Source organism: Perca flavescens, unplaced genomic scaffold, assembly GCF_004354835.1.
Source record: "Perca flavescens isolate YP-PL-M2 unplaced genomic scaffold, PFLA_1.0 EPR50_1.1_unplaced_scaf_4, whole genome shotgun sequence".
Classification (NCBI taxonomy): Eukaryota; Metazoa; Chordata; class Actinopteri; order Perciformes; family Percidae; genus Perca; species Perca flavescens.
Window position 1 is genome coordinate 484,970 of NW_021166691.1, and position 22,025 is coordinate 506,994.

The window sequence follows — 22,025 nt, forward strand, 5'->3', positions numbered from 1 at the left end:
GTGGAGAGTGACCCTCTTCTTCATCATCTCTTCTTCATCAACTCTTTGGACTGTTTGAAGAAACTGTAAGTTGCTGTTTGGTACTTTAACAACACGTTAGTCTTTGGTCTCTTCAGGGTTAGTTTCTGGCTCTGTAATGTTAAATATAATGTTTCTACTTCACTTCTTATTTCCTGAGGAAGTGTGGACGACTCTTGTGTTGAAGATAAATCTCCATGTTGGTGATTTAGTGGAATCAAACAGCTGATCTTTATTTCCTTTCTCCAGCTGTCAGAAAATAAATGGTCGTCTCCATCAGAGTAAAGTGGGACACAACACAACTCTCATGGTTCTGCTAAAAGGTTCCAGGTTAAGTTTGTATTGTCATTATACAACAGAATTGTCCAATGAAATGCAATCGTCATCTATAGCTGGCTCTGATGAAGTTAAGTTACCAACCGGGCTGCCTCTGTGGACTTTGGGATAAAATATCGGAAAAAATGGTCACAAAGTATATTCCATGAAGGCAACTAAAACTCTGAAAAAAGCAACAAAAACATGGTTTGCTTGAAGTTTAGTGTCCCAAATTCCACTATGGTCACGCCAAGACCCGCCCTACGAAGCAACTCGATTGGTTGGGGTTAGCATTTGACCTTTAGTGGTTAAGATCAGGATATCTGATTGGTCAGGGGACCTGTACAAACAGGGTTACGTTACAGGGAAATTGGGACACTTACCTGCACGTATACTCAAAAACATAAAAAATCAGCACAAACGTCAAAAATTGTCCAAAGACATTCCAAAAAGGCAACTAAAACTCTGAAAAAATCAACAAAAACATAGAAAAAAGCAGCAATAAGGTCTGAAAACGTGACAAAAACCTTAAAAAAGGAACAAAAACTTGTAAAATGCCCCCCATAAATCCTGCTTATGTTTACATAGTTATTGGGATCCTGATGTGTGAACATATATAATATATGATAGAAGAAATAGTGAGTTAATATGTGCTGGATGAGAGTGAATCCTTGGTGTTATTTAGAGATAATTTAGAGAAGATGGAGGTCAGCTGGTCCAACGTGTGTCTGAGAGAATGTTCCAGAACAAGCAGCCAGCTGACTGCTGGTTCTTTAGTTCTTCTTTCAGGAGAAGCATCTTTTAAATGTGTCCTCCTGGAGTCTGTCTGCTCTCTCTGTTGATCAGACACCATGACAGCACACAGCAGCACTGCTGCAGCTTGGATTCAACCATTTAGTCCTTCACTTCATCTCAGAGGAACACATGACACTCTCACACCTCCATTACGTCACCATGACACTCTCACACCTCCATTACATCACCATTACACTCTCACACCTCCATTACATCACCATTACACTCTCACACCTCCATTACATCACCATGACACTCTCACACCTCCATTACATCACCATGACACTCTCACACCTCCATTACATCACCATGATACTCTCACACCTCCATTACATCACCATGACACTCTCACACCTCCATTACATCACCATTCTTCACATGGATCCATTAGAGGAGCAATACATCACCTCAAAGGCCAGAAAATAATCCTTCACAAAATATATCTTTCAGATTTACTGTCTTTATACGAAAACAATAAAATAAAAGGATTACGTTTTAAAATAATGAATTAAAAGAATATATGTATATATAATAAAAATGATTAAAATAAAGGGATATAGTATTACCGAAATAAATACATTTAAAATGTAATTTAAAAAGTGTGGTGAATGTTTAAGATAAAAACATAGAAATTAAACCAATAAAAGTTGTAAACATGTTTTAATGTGTGAATATATTTGGTGGCGCTCTGCTTGTAGTTCCTGCTGATGTCACTAGAGGGCGCCAGGTAACCACTGAACTACATTCTGAAACAGCATCTCTGTGCTGGTGAATGACTTAATTATTTACTACTTGCTCCTCTCTGTGTGTACTCTCAACAAGCTATCCTCTATTATAATCAAAACATACTCAAGATTTAAAAACGACTCTATTACATGTTAACAGTCAGTCTGTGTATTACTATATTTGGTAATGCTGAGCCTCTCTGGTAGTTCCTCCTATTTCCTGTTTAAAGTTTACTTTCACTTTCCAGAGTTTGTGACGCAGTTTTTTCTCTCCGTGTGAAGATCCACCTGAAGGTAATTTAACTCTAATGTCTGTAACGTTTTAATATACTGTATTTATATATATAATATAATGTCTGTAACGTTTTAATATACTGTATGTATATATATATATATATATATATATATATATATATATATATATATATATATATAATATAATGTCTGTAACGTTAGACTGGTGAACTCCAGCTGTGGTTAGTTTAGTTTTAGAGCAGAAAGTTGCAGAAAAACCAACTCAACTGGACTTGTGGTTAATTCAAACAAAGATCCACCGCCATATGGTGTGGGTATCTGGAAGTGATACTGTTTTGTAGATCCTTTATTTCTGTCTTATATAGATCCTTTATTTCTGTCTTATATAGATCCTTTATTTCTGTCTTATATAGATCCTTTATTTCTGTCTTATATAGATCCTTTATTTCTATCTTATATAGATCCTTTATTTCTGTCTTATATAGATCCTTCATTTCTGTCTTATATAGATCCTTTATTTCTGTCTTATATAGATCCTTCATTTCTGTCTTATTTAGATCCTTTATTTCTGTCTTATAGATCCTTTATTTCTGTCTTATATAGATCCTTTATTTCTGTCTTATATATATCCTTCATTTCTGTCTTATATAGATCCTTTATTTCTGTCTTATATAGATCCTTTATTTCTGTCTTATATATATCCTTCATTTCAACTCTTTTTCATCAACTCTTTGGACTGTTTGAAGAAACTGTAAGTTGCTGTTTGGTACTTTAACACCACGTTAGTCTTTGGTCTCTTCAGGGTTAGTTTCTGGCTCTGTAATGTTAAATATAATGTTTCTACTTCACTTCTTATTTCCTGAGAAAGTGTTAAGAACTCTTGTGTTGAAGATAAATCTCCATGTTGTAACATGAACTACTACAGAGGAGGTTTTAGATGTTTCTGTCTGTCCCAACCGTGAGGCTGCAGTCAGAAAACTTTACAGCTGTGTAGATCTATATGAAGGCTGAGTTTGAAGATGAGTGGGGCCCCGAGCAAGGGGGTAGGAAGTAAGGAAGGGCCAACTTTAAGCCCCTGGCTTGATTTGGTCGGTGTGATGCATCATAAGATGGCCTCTAGTTATTTCCTTTCTCCTGCTGTCAGAAAACTAACTGTCGTCTCCACCAGACTAAAGTCAGACAACAGGACTCTACTGTTTCCTCTGGAACCTTTCAGAATAAAATGTAGTGACCTAAATGCCTCTGGTACTGTTGTAGTGATATATGGAGAAGATGGAAAAGTGTCTCCATGTCCATTATTTAACAGGACAGGAATGTTCTGTGCAAAGATGACATTAGTCCTGGAGTCTGGTCTCCATTAGAGGACAGAAAGATGACATTAGTCCTGGAGTCTGGTCTCCATTAGAGGACAGAAAGATGACATTAGTCCTGGAGTCTGGTCTCCATTAGAGGACAGAAAGATGACATTAGTCCTGGAGTCTTGTCTCCATTAGAGGACAGAAAGATGACATTAGTCCTGGAGTCTTGTTTCCATTAGAGGACAGAAAGATGACATTAGTCCTGGAGTCTGGTCTCCATTAGAGGACAGAAAGATGACATTAGTCCTGGAGTCTTGTCTCCATTAGAGGACAGAAAGATGACATTAGTCCTGGAGTCTTGTCTCCATTAGAGGACAGAAAGATGACATTAGTACTGGAGTCTTGTCTCCATTAGAGGACAGAAAGATGACATTAGTCCTAGAGTCTTGTCTCCATTAGAGGACAGAAAGATGACATTAGTCCTGGAGTCTTGTCTCCATTAGAGGACAGAAAGATGACATTAGTCCTGGAGTCTTTCCAGTGTCCCTGTTCTCCCAGAAAGAGAATGAATGACAGAGCAGGATGAGCAGAGAGCAGAAATCATTCAGTGAAGAGCTTCAGACTTTATTTTCTGCTTGATAGCTTCTAGTTTCTCCAGCAGCTTCTGTTTCTGGAGATTAAAAAGTGGTCTTCCTCTCTTTCTACCAGGACCCATCAGAGACCAGACCCTGCTGAACCTGAACCCAGCTGTGTCTATGAAGAGTCACCGGTCCATGGAGACACCACTTCTTTAAAAAAGAAGGCGACCTGTAAGGGACAGGCCAATTAAAATGGAGGAGAGGAGAAGGAAGAGGCGAAGACAGAAGGAAGGGGAGGAACATATTGAAATGAAGAGCCAAAGACTGAGGTGAGTTGTGAATCCTCCAACAAGAATAGAATAGAATAGAATACACTTTATTGTCCCCGAGGGGAAATTTGTCTTGGACACAGTGCCACATCCGTTGCTTCACAACACAAACAATATGTAACATAAAAACATTCTCAAATAAAAAAATAAATAAAAATACAATACAGTAGGATAAAATCAACATAAAGTGAGATCAGCAGAGCGTCCTAAGACACAAGGACACAAAAGAAGGACACACATGACAGCACAACATCCTGAGAATTAACGGTAGGCTAATAATTAAAGTGCAAAGTGCAAATATGGCTGGTATATTTACTACTAAGATTTACTACTGGAGTTCAGCAGCTTAACGGAAGTTGGAATAAATGATAACTTTAGTCTGTTTGTTTTACATCTTGGCACACGTTCATATTCAGGGAAGAGACGGTGTAGAGAGTCTGCAGGGATTCTTTCGGCTTGTTTTCTGACTGCTTGATCATACAGGCTCTGTATGGGCTTATATTCTTTCCTCCCTATTATCCTCAGAGCTGCCTTATGGGTGCTAGCCAGCCTGCTTTTTAGCTGCACTGTTAAGTTGCCAAACAATGCTGTGATTCCATATCTAATAATGCTCTCCAGAATCGCCCGGTAAAACATGAGCATGATCTGGCTGCTTACTCCATACAGTCTCAGTCGCCTTAAAAAATAAGGCAGTCTATTACACAGATGGTCAATGTGTGTTTTCCAGCAGAGAAGATTGTCTATGTGGACACCTAAGTATTTGTAAGACACGACTTGGATGATTTTCAGATTTTTTATGACGACCATATGGTTGGTGTCACACCACTTAATAAATGTGTCTATCTCATCATGGTACACAGACGGATTTGTCTCCTTCTGAAGAAGGCTCATGATTGCTGTATCATCTGCAAATTGTACAATATAATTATTTGGGTGTACTGTCCTGCAGTCATTGGTATAACATGCATATTATTCAATTTCTTTAAAAGCAGATAAGGTTGCACAGTATTAAATGCTGAACTAAAATCAACAAATAATATTCTAGAATAGGCTTTTGTATCCTCAAGGTGTTTAGAAATAAGATGTGAAATGCAGAGGGAGGCATCTTCAGTACTGCGTTCATGTTTATAGGCAAATTGCCACATGTCCAACACTGGCTCAACCTCTGCCTTAAGCTGGGACACTACAATTTTTTCAAGGCATTTCATTAAGATAGGGGTCAAAGCTATGGGACGGAAGTCATCATTCACTGAGGCGGAGGGCTTTTTAGGGACTGGTGTTACAATGGATTTCTTCCATGAAGCTGGAACAGCTGCGTGTCCAGAGACCGTTGGAATATGGGACACCATGCTGATGTTAGTTCCTCTGCACAGTTTTTGAGCAGAAAAGCTGGTAGTCCATCTGGTCCGGTTGACTTGTTGGTGCACGCCTTTTTAAAGAGGCGCTGAACGCTGGGTGGATCCACTTCCAGCCAGCGGGTGTGATCGTTAGGGCATAGATTGCCACAGACTGTCCAGCTCCTGGGAGAAATTTTCTGACTCAAACCTCAGAAAAAAGTCATTCAGCTCATTTGCCCTTTGTAATTCATCCACTGCGATAATTTTTTTTTTTTGGCGGGTTCATGTTAGTGACTGATTTCATAGTAGCCCACAGTTTTTTAGTATTTGATGTTTGTATACGTTGTTCCATGGTTTGTCTATGTTGTTCTTTTGTATTTCTGAGAAGCTGTTTGAGCTCTTTTTGAACAACTAACAACGCTGCTTTATCTTTGTTTCTAAAGGCTTGCTTTTTCCGATTTATACAGTTTTTAATCTCTTTTGTAATGTAAGTTTTGTTGTTGTGGTAAACAATAACATTTTTCTTATCTACCACATTGTCAGAGCAAAATTTTATATAATCAGTTATTGTTTCAGTAGCATCATCAAGCTCTAGTGCATGAAATATAGACCAGTCTGTGCACATAAAACACCCCTTTAAAGTCTCAACGGCATCGTCTGTCCACACATTAACAGTCTTACGTTCTGGTTTATTTGACTTAAAAACAGATTTGTAAGAGTGGATTAGGTGTATTGTATTTTGATCTGAATTAGAAAGAGGGTGTGCGCTGCAGCTGTTCAGGTGCGCACTCTGCTATACATGTAGCAGCTTTACTTGCATTGGCGCTGGGGGGGACATAAACAGCAACTATAATAACACTGCCAAACTCCCTTGGGAAGTAGTGTGGTCTCAGGGATAGACAGAGCAGTTCTATATCCGGACTGCATGTGGTGTCTCTGACTGTATACTGTTTGCACCATTTGTCACTCACGTAGATGCACAAGCCACCTCCGCTCCTCTTGTCGGACGTTTCTGAGGAGCGGTCAGCTCGCACAAGTGAGCAACCGTCCAGATTGAGCAGAGTATCAGGGACTCGTTGGTGGAGCCAGGTCTCAGTAAACACAAGAAGGTTTGATTGCCGGAATTCAAAACAGTTTCTGTGGTTGAGTCGGAGTTCATCCATCTTGGGCATCAAAGACCGCACGTTGCTCAGGATTATTGATGGTAGTGGTGGTTTACTTGCTCGCCGGCGGAGATGCTCTCTGGCGCCTCCCCGCCTTCCTCGCTTTCGCCGCGGCCGTGTGGCTCGCATGACAGCCAGTAGATAATCCGGGGGTGTAGACTTGAATGATTGGAGAGACAACAATGTGTCTCTGGAGTATATACGTCGTAGTCCATATTCCCACTGTGTTGCGAGGCATGGAAATAAAAGATCACTAATGATCATCAGAGCCAGCAGCAGACCAGCTAGATGTAGGCTTGATGCCATTGTTCGAGGCTATTGTTTGCCCGCAATAGCTGGCAGATGAGTTATCTCAGTTTGCAATGCCGTCACAAGCACACGTCTGTATTGCTAACAAACAAACAAAGCGCATTTGTGAGAGATAAATAAACACTTAGTAGAACAAAAAACACTTTACAGAAAACAAACAAAAGCAACAGTAGCACGAGCCCAGGTCGCTGCAGCGCTGCGCCCCCGGAAGTGGAAAGTGTGGGTCTCTGTGTTTCCAGCCCACTGTAGCCTGTCGTCCAGGTGAACTCTGGGATATCTATGGCCCTGTTTTCACCTGTTATTAAAATCTGATCCGAGTGAGCTCTCAGACCACCCCAGCTCTTTGTTCCCCAGTAGCGTTTTTTTGGCATGGGCCAAGCGGGCAGCTGCACAAGGCGGCACTTTTTCATGACACATGGGGGGCGGCACGAGCACTTTAAAAAAGCCCCTGCTTGCTGAGAAGGTACCGTGCACATAAGCTGTGTGAGAAGGGGAAAGGGGAGGGGGGAGTGGGGAACAGTTCACCTCTGGGTTGAACAGGTTCCTGGGCATAGGCTTCCGCATTTCGGGCCGCAAATTTACGAATCCCACTATGGCCATGCCTCCCGGCCCTGAGACACGAGCTGTAATAGTTATGTTGGAAGTTTTAGCATCCACGTTAAAATGGACAAACGACTACCAAAGTACAAGGGAGGTGCAGAGAAATTACGGGAGAAAAAGATTAAGAATCTACAGGCGGATTCCTCAAAATGTTCCAACATTTCTGATATGTTTGGGGCTGTAGTAGCTGCTTCAACATCAGCATTACCTGAAGCCGAGGAGGGAGGAGAGGTGGTTGGCTATACAGAGAAGCAGAAACAGAATCATGACAGGGAAGAAGCCGAGGAGGTGGTGAGTGACCATGACAGGGCCATGGGAGCGAGTGAGGAAAAGATGGAAGAAGAGAGTAGATGACGATGTGGTAATCAGCACGCGACTCTAATGTGTGTGTATGGGGATTTGCTCAACCAATCAGCACGCAGCTCATCTAAATATTCATGAGCATACCATATTTGGAAGAAAAGCTCTTGTTAAAAATAGGGCCAAAACACAGGGATGCATAAGGGCCAATAAAATATCAACCAGGCCATTTTCAGCCCAACCAGTGTTACATACCCCATTAGGAGACCATAAGGAACAGTGTGAAATACCCTATATGATCATTCTATCACCCCTTTAATTTTAAGCCTAAGTTGTTGATATTGAAGGAATTGTTCTCTCCCAACCCCATATTTCTCTGAGTGTGTTAAATGACATGAAATGGTTGTTCTCAAATAGGTGGTGAAGGTGTGTGATTCCTTTTTGTGCCAATGTGGAGAAGTAAAAAGGTTTGTTCTGTAACATGAACACTGGATTGTGCCAGAGTGGGGTGAACTTGTTTAATTCTAGTGATGATTTTCTGATTTGGGTCGTTTTCCTGAGCTCTAAAATCCCATGCGTCATCTGAGAGGGGTAGTTAAATTTATTTATTCTAGTTGATAGTGTAATGCGAGACATGGGAGAATCTGTTGATGATATTGAAAGTTTCTTTAAGTGATACCTGTGGGTTCTGTAATTAAAGTAAAAGATTATCTGCATATAAACTCATTTTGTGTTGTACAGTATCTACCTGAATTCCTTTGATTATGCTGTTGTCATACCAGTAGAGAATGTTAGACCCAAGAGATGGCAGGCGATGTGATGAACTTGAATATTTACTAAACAAAAATCCAAAAAAAGAAAGGTGTCCAAAAACAGCAAGTCTTAGGGGACTGTAATATTGCCTCAGCCCACTTAAATGACGATAACGAGCGTGGGAGCTGTCTAGCCAAAGAGTTTATCGCTAGGAGCTCGCTTTTCTGGTAGCTGAGCTTGTAGCCGGAGTACGCACTGAACCTTTCCAGAATGTTTAAAATCACAGGAAGTGAGACGGCAGGGATAGAGATGTACAGGAGCAGGGCGTCTGCATTAAGTGAGACTTTGTGAGTTGTGCCAGATCGTGTGATACCTTCGAAACCTTCCTCTGAGCGAAGCAAAACAGAGGTTCGATCGCAATGGCGAACAGGAGCAGGGAAAGAGGGCAGCCCTGTCTGGTGCCTATCCGGAGTGAGAAAAGGGTTGATAACGTGTCGTTAGTTTGAACTGAGGCCATTTGGAATTAATATAGCAATTTGACCCAGAGGATAAAATTAACACCCAGGCCAAACCTGTCCATTGCCTCGTATAGTTACCCCCACTTGACCCTGTTGAAGGCCTTTTCGGCGTCAATCACCCATTTCCGGGGTGTCGTTACTTGATTAGTGAATGATGTTAAGTAGGCATCTAGTGTTTTGGGAAGACTGTCGGGCAGGCATGAACCCTGTCTGATCTAGTGAGATAATTGCGGGGATCACCCGTTGAAGACGGAGTGCTAGAACCTTTGCGAGAATTTTGAGGCCCACATTGAGGAGTGAGATTGGTCTATTGCTGCCGCAAAGCAGGGGATCCTTCCCCTTCTTAAGGATTAGGGAGATAGTGGCCTTCGACAGGGTCTCCGGAAGTCTGCACAGACAAAAAGCCTCGTACATATCTCTTAGAACTGGCGTGAGGAGAATGCTACAGAATACTCTACAGTGTAGCCATCCTGCCCCGGGGATTTACTGCTCTGTAGGGAGGAAATGGCACCCTGAACCTCAGCAGTGGGTTATAAAGCCGCCCAAGTCCTTTGCGGAGTCAACGTCTGTTTGGGGGAAAGTTATATCATTAAGCGTTCTGTCTGCAATGGGAGGGCAGTCAGAGGTATACAGTTCAGCTTAAAATTCTGTAAATATTTTATTAATGGTGGCAATCTCATTCACTCATTCACAAGTCGTAATCAACACTTTAATGTCAGGGGAAAACGTCTCATGCACACTCCTTCAAATAAAGTGTTTTTTGTGGAAAGGAATTATTGTAATTGATGACTGAAATGAGAATATTTTTTACTCAAAATATCTTTCTGTTTAGACAACATTTTGAAATATTACTGTATATTTATTTAAATCCAGATTTCAAAAGATATTTAGGCCTACATACATATTCATATTAATATTATATTTTATGCAGGGAGACTTTACCTGAACATGTGACCCTAAATAAATGTGATTTTCTGTCAGGACCCAGCAGAAACCAGAGTCTCCTGAACCTGAACCTGATCCTGAACCCAGCTGTTTGTCCTTCAAGAGTGACTCGTCAAAATATCGCCTCATTGACTTTAAAGGAGAGCAACCCTCTATTAAAAAGAGGTAAGCTGTTAATAATATAATATTACTGATTCATGTTTTAACATTTATGTATCCAGAGAAGTTTTGTAGTTTATTTTCAGCATCTTTCTTCTTCACATCCCTTTATATTCTCATATCTGAAAGTTGACCAGTTAATCCAGTCTCAACTCTTGACTTTAGGTAAATATTGGCTCTGGTTTGGTCCAATAAAGTCTCTGGTGTTTTAACTTTTTACCCCAGTTTTTTGTATAGTTTATTGAACTTCTTTGTGTTAATCTTGTCAGTGGCGGTTCTACTTTGAATTACACCCTGGGCGAGACACCCTTCGATTACATTAAATTACAGTTGTCCAGTTGTCTTGTAACCTAGGCATACCCCCTCCAAGAGCGTTCGCATGTGTGTGAAGACAGGGCAGAGTGGCAAGTGTTTACCCCTCATTCCTCCCACAAACACACACACACACACACAGACATGCAAAAACCCACCTGAAGGCTCATGCTGGGGAGAAGTAAAGGCAAAGAGGTCCATGTAACGTTTATCAGTTCAATTTTCTAAGCACAAACGGACATTTGGAAAAACAGAAAAATGGGTTCAAATATCTAATTTTTCATTTTTTTCCGCCTTGACAAATTAAAAAATTGGATCTTTAACCTGTCTTTCCAATTTTCTGTTTTTATTCAGAGGATCAGAAATTTCGAAAATTACATTACATTAATCAATACTGCAATGATATTCTCTCCCTTTCTGCCTAGCTCCGCCCCCCACTCGAGCACAGCAGCCAGACCTAAAGACAGAATGAGAATGGATGACGTGTTGGAAGTCGAATATACAAAAACATTCAGCGTTTACCGAAAGGTGATACGCTTGTCAATATCCAGCACAGACTTGAATCAAGATCGCCTAGTGTCTATATTTAAAGTGTCATCCTCCACTCGGAGGAGGAATGGCAATCGGGAGAGTCGGGACTTTTCCCGGTGGGCCGGTAGTGTTTCGAGGCCCGCTCTGATACAAGTTATAGCCTACAAAGAAAATTGGAAAGACAGGTTAAAGATCAAATTTTTTAATTTGTCAAAGTGGAAAAAAATGAAAAATTGGATATTTGAACCCATTTTTCTGGTTTTCCAAATGTCTGTTTGTGCTTAGAAAATTTAACTGATAAGCGTTTTACTGACCCAAAGAGGTCTTCATCCTCAATATCAGATATTTGTGGAGACATCTGTGTAGCTGAGGACATTGATGTTTTAGTTAAAACCAAATTATTGTTGTATAAACATAGCAAGCGTCATAGCAAAAAGGCTAACAAACGTAAGAGTTATACTCACCAATTAACATGAGTCCTTCATTTATGACATGGATACCGTAATCATACAGAGAGAACATAGTTGCATACCTTTATCTTTTGCACATTTCTCCTCTTCTTCTTTTCTTTTTTTTCTAAATTGGGCACCTGATGGCTTTGACCTTTTCCTGTCCATCTCTGTGTTCTCGACAATCAACAGATTTCCCATCCCCCCAACACTGTCACTCACGACCAAAAGTCAAGAATAAACGAATTCACCTTGGTGATCACATAATCGTTTTGTATTACCTATTTTTATTAGCCATTTCACAAAATTCAGAAAAACAAAAATATGCATTAACTATAGGCCAGTTTATAACATTATGAATGAAATGTGCGTTATTTGGAAAGTCGAGGTGTGACTGACTTTAGCCCATTAATTCAATTAGAGTATTGCTCTAGTCTATACAGTGGATCCCCCTGTTCCCCTCTTTGTCCGGACCTTTCCATTTTGGAGACCCGGAGGTGAACTGTCCCCCGCACCCCTCTCCCCTTTCTCCTTCTGACACCGCTTCTGTGCACAGCACCTTCTCAGCAAGCATGGGTGCCTACAGCTACAGGGGGCACCAATTTGCCAGTTCCCCACACAATGAAATAATAGATAATGGAAAAACCGCTTCACGGCGCAGAGGATTTTTTTTTTAAGTGCCTGTGCCGCCCCCCACATGTCATGAAAAAAAGCCGCCACGGGTGGCTGCCCGCTTCACCAGTGCCAAAAAACGCTACTGAATCTTGTTTTAGTTGCTGCCTGTATCTCCAGCAGTTTTTGTGTCTGAATACTAAAAAGTGAAATACCATCCCTGTTGGTCTTACTCTCTGTGTAACTCGATCCATCAAAGACCAGACTCTGCTGAACCTGAACCAAGCTGTGTGTCCTTTAAGAGTGACTCGTCAAAATATCGCCTCATTGACTTTAAAGGAGAGCAACCCTCTGCTGAAAAAAGGTAAGCTGTTAATAATATTATAATATTGGTGATTCTTGTTTCAACTTGTATGTATCCAGAGAAGTTTTGAAATTTATTGGACCTGATTTGGTCCAATATTATCTGGTGTTTTAGCCTCATTAAAAAGCATTTTAAATCTCCCATAGCCATACGGTAGGCTAAAAATCATGAATGGCAAAATTCTTATCCAACTTTGAATACCAGGGGGATAGTTGGGATGTGTGCGCCTCAGAGTGCCCCTTCCTGGGTAACTTCATCTGCACATCCCACCTGGAGATCCAGCAACCCTCGGTAAGTGTTTGTGTCACCTGGGTCAGGACACTATTTGCCATGAGAAGACTTCTGCCATTTGGGTCTGGACACTTAAGGCCAAGTTTCAGTGAGTGGGTTAATGACCAGAATTCTCTACAAGCTGTTCTACAAGACTCCTGTAACTCCTCCTGCCTACAAATGTTTTCTTCCTTGACCACAGAAGCTGCAGACCTCCTAGCATCATGATACCAGTCTGCTGCTTCAGGAGTCCTTTAGGCCAACCATGTTGTAGCTCTTGTTTACTTCTTAGTTCTTTCTGTTGATTAGCAGTGGTATCAGCAGTACCACCAACACTTTAATGTCAGGGGAAACCATCTGATTCAATGTTGTAATCAACACTTTAAGTCACCTTTACCTTGTGTTTGTCTCTGTGTGGACAGACATGATGAGAGCTAATTCTTCCTGATTCCTCCACAGAGTGGACCAGGAAAGCTCAGAGGTTCCCAGTGGTCAGTCTGCCCAGCAGCATCAAACACCCCTGGACTCCATCTTTATGGTCTGTACATGTACAACAACTACTTTTACATCTATTCTGTTCACAATCATCTCCATGATGCACTTTTCAGACCAGTGGGCTGTCGAACATGGATCTGATATTTGCTTTAATGATTTCAGTTTGATTGTGTAATTCATATAATCTTCTGTTCCAGTTGCTGGAGAAGGACATCATCACTTTTGTGAAATACGAGCTGAAGAATTTCCAGAAGGTTCTGAGTCCAGATTACCCAGAATGCTCAGAGAGTCAGAGGGAGGATGAGGATGAAGAGCAGAGGAGGAGCAGAGAGGCATTTCTGAAGATCACAGTGCACTTCCTGAGGAGAATGAAGCAGGACGAGCTGGCTGACCGTCTGCAGAACAGTAAGTTTACTAATGTCTCCAGATAAGGGTCAAAGTATGTTTCTGTTTTCTTTACAAAATTACTTAATGAGCTTTTTTGTTATGTATTCATTTAGGAAGTCCAGCGGGAGTTTGTAAGCGTAAACTGAAATCTAACCTACACGATAAGTTCCAGTGTGTGTTTGAGGGGATTGCTAAAGCAGCAAACCAAACCCTTCTGAATCAGATGTTCACAGAGATCTACATCACAAAGGGAAGGACTGCAGGGGACAATGATGAACATGAGGTCAGACAGATTGAAACAGCATCCAGGAAACCAGACAGACCAGAAACAACAATCAGACGAGAAGACATCTTTAAAACCCCTCCTGGAAGAGATGAACCAATCAGAACAGTGATGACAAAAGGAGTGGCTGGCATCGGGAAAACAGTCTTAACACAGAAGTTCACTCTGGACTGGGCTGAAGACAAAGCCAACCAGGACATCCAGTTCACATTTCCATTCACCTTCAGAGAGCTGAATGTACTGAAAGAGAAAAAGTACAGCTTGGTGGAGCTGGTTCATTACTTCTTTAGTGAAACCAAAGAAGCAGGAATCTGCAGGTTTGAAGAGTTCCCGGTTGTGTTCATCTTTGACGGTCTGGATGAGTGTCGACTTCCTCTGGACTTCCTCAACACTGAGATCCTGACTGATGTTACAGAGTCCACCTCAGTGGATGTGCTGCTGACAAACCTCATCAGGGGGAATCTGCTTCCCTCTGCTCGCCTCTGGATAACCACACGACCTGCAGCAGCCAATCAGATCCCTTCTGGGTGTGTTGACATGGTGACAGAGGTCAGAGGGTTCACTGACCCACAGAAGGAGGAGTACTTCAGGAAGAGATTCAGAGATGTGAAGCAGGCCGACAGGATCATCTCCCACATCAAGACATCACGAAGTCTCCACATCATGTGTCACATTCCCATCTTCTGCTGGATCACTGCTACAGTTCTGGAGGACATGTTGAAGACCAGAGAGGGAGGAGAGCTGCCGAAGACCCTGACTGAGATGTACATCCACTTCCTGGTGGTTCAGTCAAAAGTGAAGAACATCAAGTATGATGGAGGTGCTGAGATGGATCAACACTGGAGTCCAGACACCAGGAAGATGATGGAGTCTCTGGGAAAACTGGCCTTTGAGCAGCTGCAGAAAGGAAACCTGATCTTCTATGAATCAGACCTGACAGAGTGTGGCATCGATATCAGAGCAGCCTCAGTGTACTCAGGAGTGTTCACACAGATCTTTAAAGAGGAAAGAGGACTGTACCAGGTCAAGCTGTTCTGCTTCATCCATCTGAGTGTTCAGGAGTTTCTGGCTGCTCTTCATGTCCATCTGACATTCACCAACTCTGGAGTCAACCTGCTGTCAGGAAAACAAACAACATCAAAACAGTTCTACCAGAGTGCTGTGGACAAGGCCTTACAGAGTCCAAATGGACACCTGGACTTGTTTCTCCGCTTCCTCCTGGGACTTTCACTGCAGACCAATCAGAATATCCTGCTAGGTCTGCTGACACAGACAGGAAGTAGCTCAGAGACCAATCAGGAAACAGTTGAGTATATCAAGAAGAGGATCAGTGAGAATCAGTCTGCAGAGAGAAGCATCAATCTGTTCCACTGTCTGAATGAACTGAATGATTCTACTCTAGTGGAGGAGATCCAACGTTACCTGAGATCAGGAAGTCTCTCCACAGATGAACTGTCTCCTGCTCAGTGGTCAGCTCTGGTCTTCATCTTACTGTCATCAGAAGAAGATCTGTACGTGTTTGACCTGAAGAAATACGGTGCTTCAGAGGAGGCTCTTCTGATGCTACTGCCGGTGGTCAAAGTCTCCAACAAAGCTCTGTAAGTGGGATTTATTCATAATTAAATACTCTGAATCTTTCAACAAGAGTTACATAAAAATAGCTTGTTTCCTTCCTGTTCTCTCTCCAGACTGAGTGGCTGTAATCTGTCAGAGAGAAGCTGTGAAGCTCTGTCCTCAGTTCTCAGCTCCCAGTCCTCTAGTCTGAGAGAGCTGGACCTGAGTAACAACAACCTGCAGGATTCAGGAGGGAAGCTGATCTCTGTTGGACTGAAGAGTCCACACTGCAAACTGGAGACTCTCAGGTCAGGTTTCATTAACCCATTCAACTGATGACCATTTAAAATCTGATTGACTTTAGTTGATAAACAGCTGACCTGTAGCTTTGTGTCTGCTGATACGATAAACTTGGGCAGTAGTTATTAGACTCAGAGAATTACTTTACATGAGTGTTTTTCATCATGTGCTTTTGTTGTTGAATAATTAAATACCACAAATTATTTGAAAGATGTATTCTAAATCTGGACTAAAATGTACCTTCAAGTGCAATACTTTATGGCCATGTCAACACAGTTGATTGGAATTTGTCTTGGTGCCAAACAGGTTAAAAAAGGCATACATACAGTAGCTAAAGAGAATCACATAGACAATCATTCAAACCAGTAAAAAGCTGTAAGGACCCTGTGCAACTTCCCATGAGGTGTCTCGTGCAGTCTATAAGGTGCATTTTAATAAGGTGCATTTAGTACAGGTTTACTCTGTACAGGTTTACCTGGACAATAAACAAGCATAAAAAAACACATGGCGCCATGTGTTCACAGAGGGTTCCTGTGTGTTCTGTGTTTTTGCAGTCTGTCGGGCTGTCTGATCTCAGAGGAAGGCTGTTCTTCTCTGGTCTCAGCTCTGAGCTCCAACCCCTCCCATCTGAGAGAGCTGGACCTGAGCTACAATCATCCAGGAGACTCAGGAGTGAAGCTACTGTCGGCAGGACTGGATGATCCACTCTGGAGACCGGACACTCTCAGGTACAAACACTGGATGGACATAAAAAAGAAATGTGTGTAGGAACTTTTAAAGGAGAACATCTCCAGGAACTAAAATGATAACTCCCTTTTGTTAATAATTGATGTAGTTTGGACAGATATCTGTATGTTAAAGGAACTGTCTGTGGTTTTAAGAAATATCCTTTTTTGCCTCTTTCCCACGATCAAATCTGTTTCATCTCAACAGAGAAAGGTGCAGGACAGATTTAGCCTAGCTTAGCACAAAGCAATGTGCTTCCTACGCAGTAAAAATAGTGTGTGGATGAAGCATTAATAAACTCTTTCGGCAGACTAGTTAGCTAGAGGTTTAACATTTCAGTTGCCAGTGCTGCATGGCTCATGTGATTGATCAGAGATGTACAATGATGTCTGGACCAATTATTTCTCTAAGTTCCTCTTGTGCTGAGAGGGTACAGACTCTAAGTTCATTAAGTCCCTCAAAAGGCTCTTTCCTAGTCCCTGCGGTGCAAACACAATATACTGTATCTGTGTGTGTGTGTGTGTGTGTGTGTGTGTGTGTGTGTGTGTGTGTGTGTGTGTGTGTGTGTGTGTGTGTGAGTGATGTAATGTTGATGTTTCTCTACAGAAAAAAGGTCCACTGTTGCACCAAATGCTTGCTCTTGGGGGAATTGTTGGGTCTCTGTAAATGATAGAGTGGCAGTGGCGCCGGGTGCCTTAATCTTGTACGCATTAAAATAGCCCCACATCATCACATACCCTTCACCATACCTAGAGATTGGCATGGTTTTATGTTGGTTAGCCTAATAGCTGGTTTGATTTGCATTGAGAGATGATTTTATGGAGTAGTACCCCAAGTCAATCTCTAGGTATGGTGAAGGGCATGTGATAACATGGAGCTATTTTAATTCCAAAGGCCAAGGGAACTTTATCAGGATGCATAGTATCCTGGATCCATGAAATAACTGGCCTTTAAAAAAAAACATCTGCCTGCCTCTATGGGAATTTAACATAGGGGTGTACTCACTTTTGTTGCCAGCAGGTTAGACATTAATTGCTGCGTGTTTTTTTTATTTTGAGGGGACAGCACATTTACACTTTTATACAAGCTGTACACTTAATACTTTACATTGTAGCAAAGTGTAATTTCTTCAGTGTTGTCCCATTAAAGGGGTGATAGAATGCAAAACCGATTTTACCTTGTCATAGTTGAGTGACAGTTTAGTGGGTAACTAGGACATACATAGAACCTCTAAATCCCATTGACACCTCTTTTCTCTGCAAATCTCACTATTTGAATATGCCTCTGAAAACAGGCAAATCTCAACGAGCCCCATAGTTGATGTCAACTATTGCGGCTCCTCCTCATTTGGCTCTAGTCTCTCTCTTTGTCACGCCCCAACATTTGCATAGGCTACACAACTGACCTGAGATCAGTTAGACTTCTGAATCTAGGTCGGGCAGATCTCAGAAATTGTATACATTGTTCATCTGCTATTTTACCATTAAATTCACTTCTGAGACTTTTTTATGCGAGAAATCAACTATGTAGAGGTCAAATATGGGCCGTTTTACGAAAATGTATGTCTAATTGCAAATTTTGTCTGACTGTGTGTATGAGTTCAGAGGCCGGTGCTGCCTGTGTTGCTGCCTTGCCGCCTGGACTGCCTTCCTTCACAGACCCCGGCCTGCTGTTATGTTTATGTGAGGTAGATGGAGCTCAGTCACGGCTGGCAACCCACAGCACTCCATACCCGCACAAAGTCACCGTTTTGGGCTAATGGACTACGAAACGCCCTGCTCTGACAGAGCTCCAGGGCCTGCAACTCCCCTCTTCCTGCTAGCTAAATGCTCGGTGTATGTGAGTGAAAGCGCGGTCAGCAAGCTTGTTACGCCAGCATTCTCTTACCACAGGTTCCAGTTACTCTTTTAATGTGTGTAATTATAATGTGTTGAGTTATTTAAACAAACGATTGGGGAAATAAACGCTGCTTGTCCGTGAGTCTCATTGATAGAGCCTGCGGCTGGATGGAGCTCTATTAATGAGAGCTAGCTAGCCTCCTTTAAGAATTCCTCTGGAATTCACAAAAATTCATTAACTTGAAATCGGACACCGTTGTTAGATTTATAAAATATTTAGTTAGATGCTGTATAAGTGGCGTGATGAAATTCAAACTGTAAACATACTCAAATTACGACCAAAAATGAGGCTAAGTAGCCGCAATCTGTACACATAGGATTGAAGGAACAGTCGCAGCTAACGAAACCCTTACAGCTCACAAATATCCATTAACTTGAAATCGGACACCGTTGTTAGCTTTATAAGACCTTTAGTTAGATGTTGTATAAGTGGCATGACATGTGTGTAACATGTGGTAAGAGATTGCTGGTGTAACAAGCTCGCTGGTGTAACAAGCTCGCTGACTGCGCTCTCACTCTCACGGGCCATTTAGCTAGCAGGAAGAGAGGAGTTGCAGGCCCTGGAGCTCTGTCAGGGCAGCGGCATTTGATAGCTAGTCCATTAGCCCAAACGGTGACTTTGCGCGGGTATGAGGTGCTGCGGGCTGCCAGCCGTGCTGGAGCTCAATTGAGCTCACAGCAGGCCGGGGTCTGTGGAGAAAGGCAGGCCGGGCGGCAAGGCAGCAACACAGGCAGCACAGGCAGCTGAACTCCGACACACAGTTTTACCAAATTTGCAATTAGCCATCCATTTTCGTAAAACGGCCCATATTTGAGCTTTATATAGTTGATCTCTCGTATAAAAAAGTCTCAGAAGTGAATTTGGTAACGAAACCTTGCAGTGTCTGGAATATGACACTCTGTCGCGTCTCTAATGTGTGTGTATTGGGGATTCCCTCAACCAATCAGCACGCGACTCTAATGCGTGTGTATGGCGATTCGCTCAACCAATCAGCACGCAGCTCATCTACATATTCATGAGCATACCATATTTGGAAGAAAAGCTCTTGTTAAAAATAGGGCCAAAACACAGGGATGCATAAGGGCCAATAAAATATCAACCAGGCCATTTTCAGCCCAACCAGTGTTACATACCCCATTAGGAGACCATAAGGAACAGTGTGAAATACCCTATATGATCATTCTATCACCCCTTTAATTTTAAGCCTAAGTTGTTGATATTGAAGGAATTGTTCTCTCCCAACCCCATATTTCTCTGAGTGTGTTAAATGACATGAAATGGTTGTTCTCAAATAGGTGGTGAAGGTGTGTGATTCCTTTTTGTGCCAATGTGGAGAAGTAAAAAGGTTTGTTCTGTAGGAGACCATAAGGAACAGTGTGAAATACCCTATATAATCATTCTATCACCCCTTTTAAAGATATAATTAAATATTTACTAAAATGTGAGGGTTGTACTCACTTTTGTGAGATACTGTGTACATGTACATATACACTCACCTTAAAGATTATTAGGAACACCTGTAAGATGTCTCGTTAATGCAATTATCTAATCAACCAGTCACATGACAAGTGCTTCATTGCATTTAAGGGTTTGGTTCAGGTCTAGACAATTTCCTGAATTCCAAACTGAATGTCAGAATGGGAAAGAAAGGTGATCTAAGCAACTTTAAGCGTGGCATCGTTGTTGGTGCCAGATGGGCTGGTTTGAGTATTTCCTAATCTGCTCAGTTACTGGGATTTTCACGCACAACCATTTCTAGGGTTTACAAAGAATGGTCTGAAAAAGTAATTTTTCAGACCATTCTGAAAAAAGGTCTTTCCATTTGATCGCTGATTGTGGTGTTTGTGTTTTTGATTGCTTTGTGGTCACCTTATGAGTTAATATGATCGGTTGTTGTGGGTTTGTTTTGGTTTCTTTGGTAATTCCATGAATTTTTTTCTTTTTCATTCTCTCTGTCTCTCTTTCTTTCTTTTTTATTTAACCTTTATTCATACAGGTAATCTCATTGAGACACAGGGCCTCATTCTCAAGAGAGACCCGTTAAAGACAATATACAACATTAGTTACAGACAAAGAGATTACAATGGTATACATAATATGTACTAAACAATATTTAAAAATAATTAATACAAAATTAAAACAATTCATACAAAATTAAAACAATCAAAAATAGATTAAATACAGGAATAAAAGAATAAAAGTCCCAATACAGTGCAGTGCAAAGAATTAAACATAGGCAGTATCAAAAAGAAAGTTCTTCAGCCTTGATTTAAAAAAGCTGAGCGTGGGTGCCAATCTACAGTTTACCGGAAGTTTGTTCCAGATACGTGGTGCATAGAAACTGAACGCTGCTTCCCCCTTTTTTGTTCTGATTCTGAGGATTGCAAGCAAACCTGTCCCTGATGATCTTAGATGCTTCTGCGGTTCATAGTTCACAAGTAGATCCGAAAGGTAATTTGGCCCTAAACTATATAGCGACTTATAAACCAGCAGAGGAATTTTGAAATCTATTCGTTGGGGCATAGGAAGCCAGTGTAAAGACTTTAGAATTGTAGTGAAAAAGACATATGGACGGTAAACACGTCAAATGTAACGATAGCCTAAACAGTAAAATGTTTGATCCCAGGGAAGAAGTTCCGAGACTCCCTCTAAAGTCAAGCTGTTTATCCAGTTAAGTTAGGACGACGTTGTCTAATTCATGAATTCATAAATGTCCAAACTTAATAGGCACACACTTTTATTTGTGCTCTATAACATATATCATTCATTTCCCTCTTATGGCTTTTATTTTTATTTTCATGCAGCTTTGGTTGAATAACACAGTGTTCATATAGCAGCCTATAGATCAGCTTATCAGGAACTAGAGACCGACATCTCCATCCTATAAAACAACAACCTGTAGTTTCAGTAATATTCTCATGACCTGGTCATTATGATATGATAAAGTACGATAGGAACACTCTCCTACACATCAAATAGCCTATTATAAGAACAGCTGATTTCTGGAGCAGTAAACAGCTTCAGAGGAGGACGGTTGTTGTGCGTACTATGAAATAAAATCCTGACTTAGGCCTCTTCTATCTGGAAAGTGTCCTGAGATAACATCTGTTACGATTGGACACTTTAAACAAATTAAACTGAATTAAATATTTTCATTGATTGACCTCCCCCTCCTCCTCCTTTTAGGATGGAGCCTGCTGGAGTCAGATGGTTGACACCAGGTCTGAGGAAGTGTAAGTGTGTTTTTAATTTCATTCATCAAACTGTGACATCACTTATTCAACCCTCTGATGTCATCATCAGAGTGCTGATTGGTTAATAACTGCAGCTGTGTTGTGTCTCCTTCTCTCCGTCAGATTCCTGTGAACTCACACTGGACACAAACACAGTGAACAGAAAACTCAAACTGTCTGACAACAACAGGAAGGTGACATTAGTGAAGGAGG

At 41.4% G+C, this 22,025-nt stretch overlaps 1 protein-coding gene across 1 annotated transcript; it reads left to right on the top strand.

Annotated features, from left to right (window-relative positions):
• Window positions 1-21,799, top strand: LOC114551732 (NLR family CARD domain-containing protein 3; the record flags this gene model as incomplete). The annotated part of the gene is made up of 10 exons (XM_028572695.1): window positions 1-65; window positions 4,115-4,313; window positions 10,275-10,403; window positions 12,561-12,665; window positions 13,395-13,473; window positions 13,628-13,835; window positions 13,931-15,698; window positions 15,789-15,962; window positions 16,509-16,682; window positions 21,766-21,799. Coding segments are annotated over exons 2-10 (2,748 nt in total), but the record flags the coding sequence as incomplete, so codon positions are not given.
• Window positions 21,800-22,025: the final 226 nt, after the last annotated feature.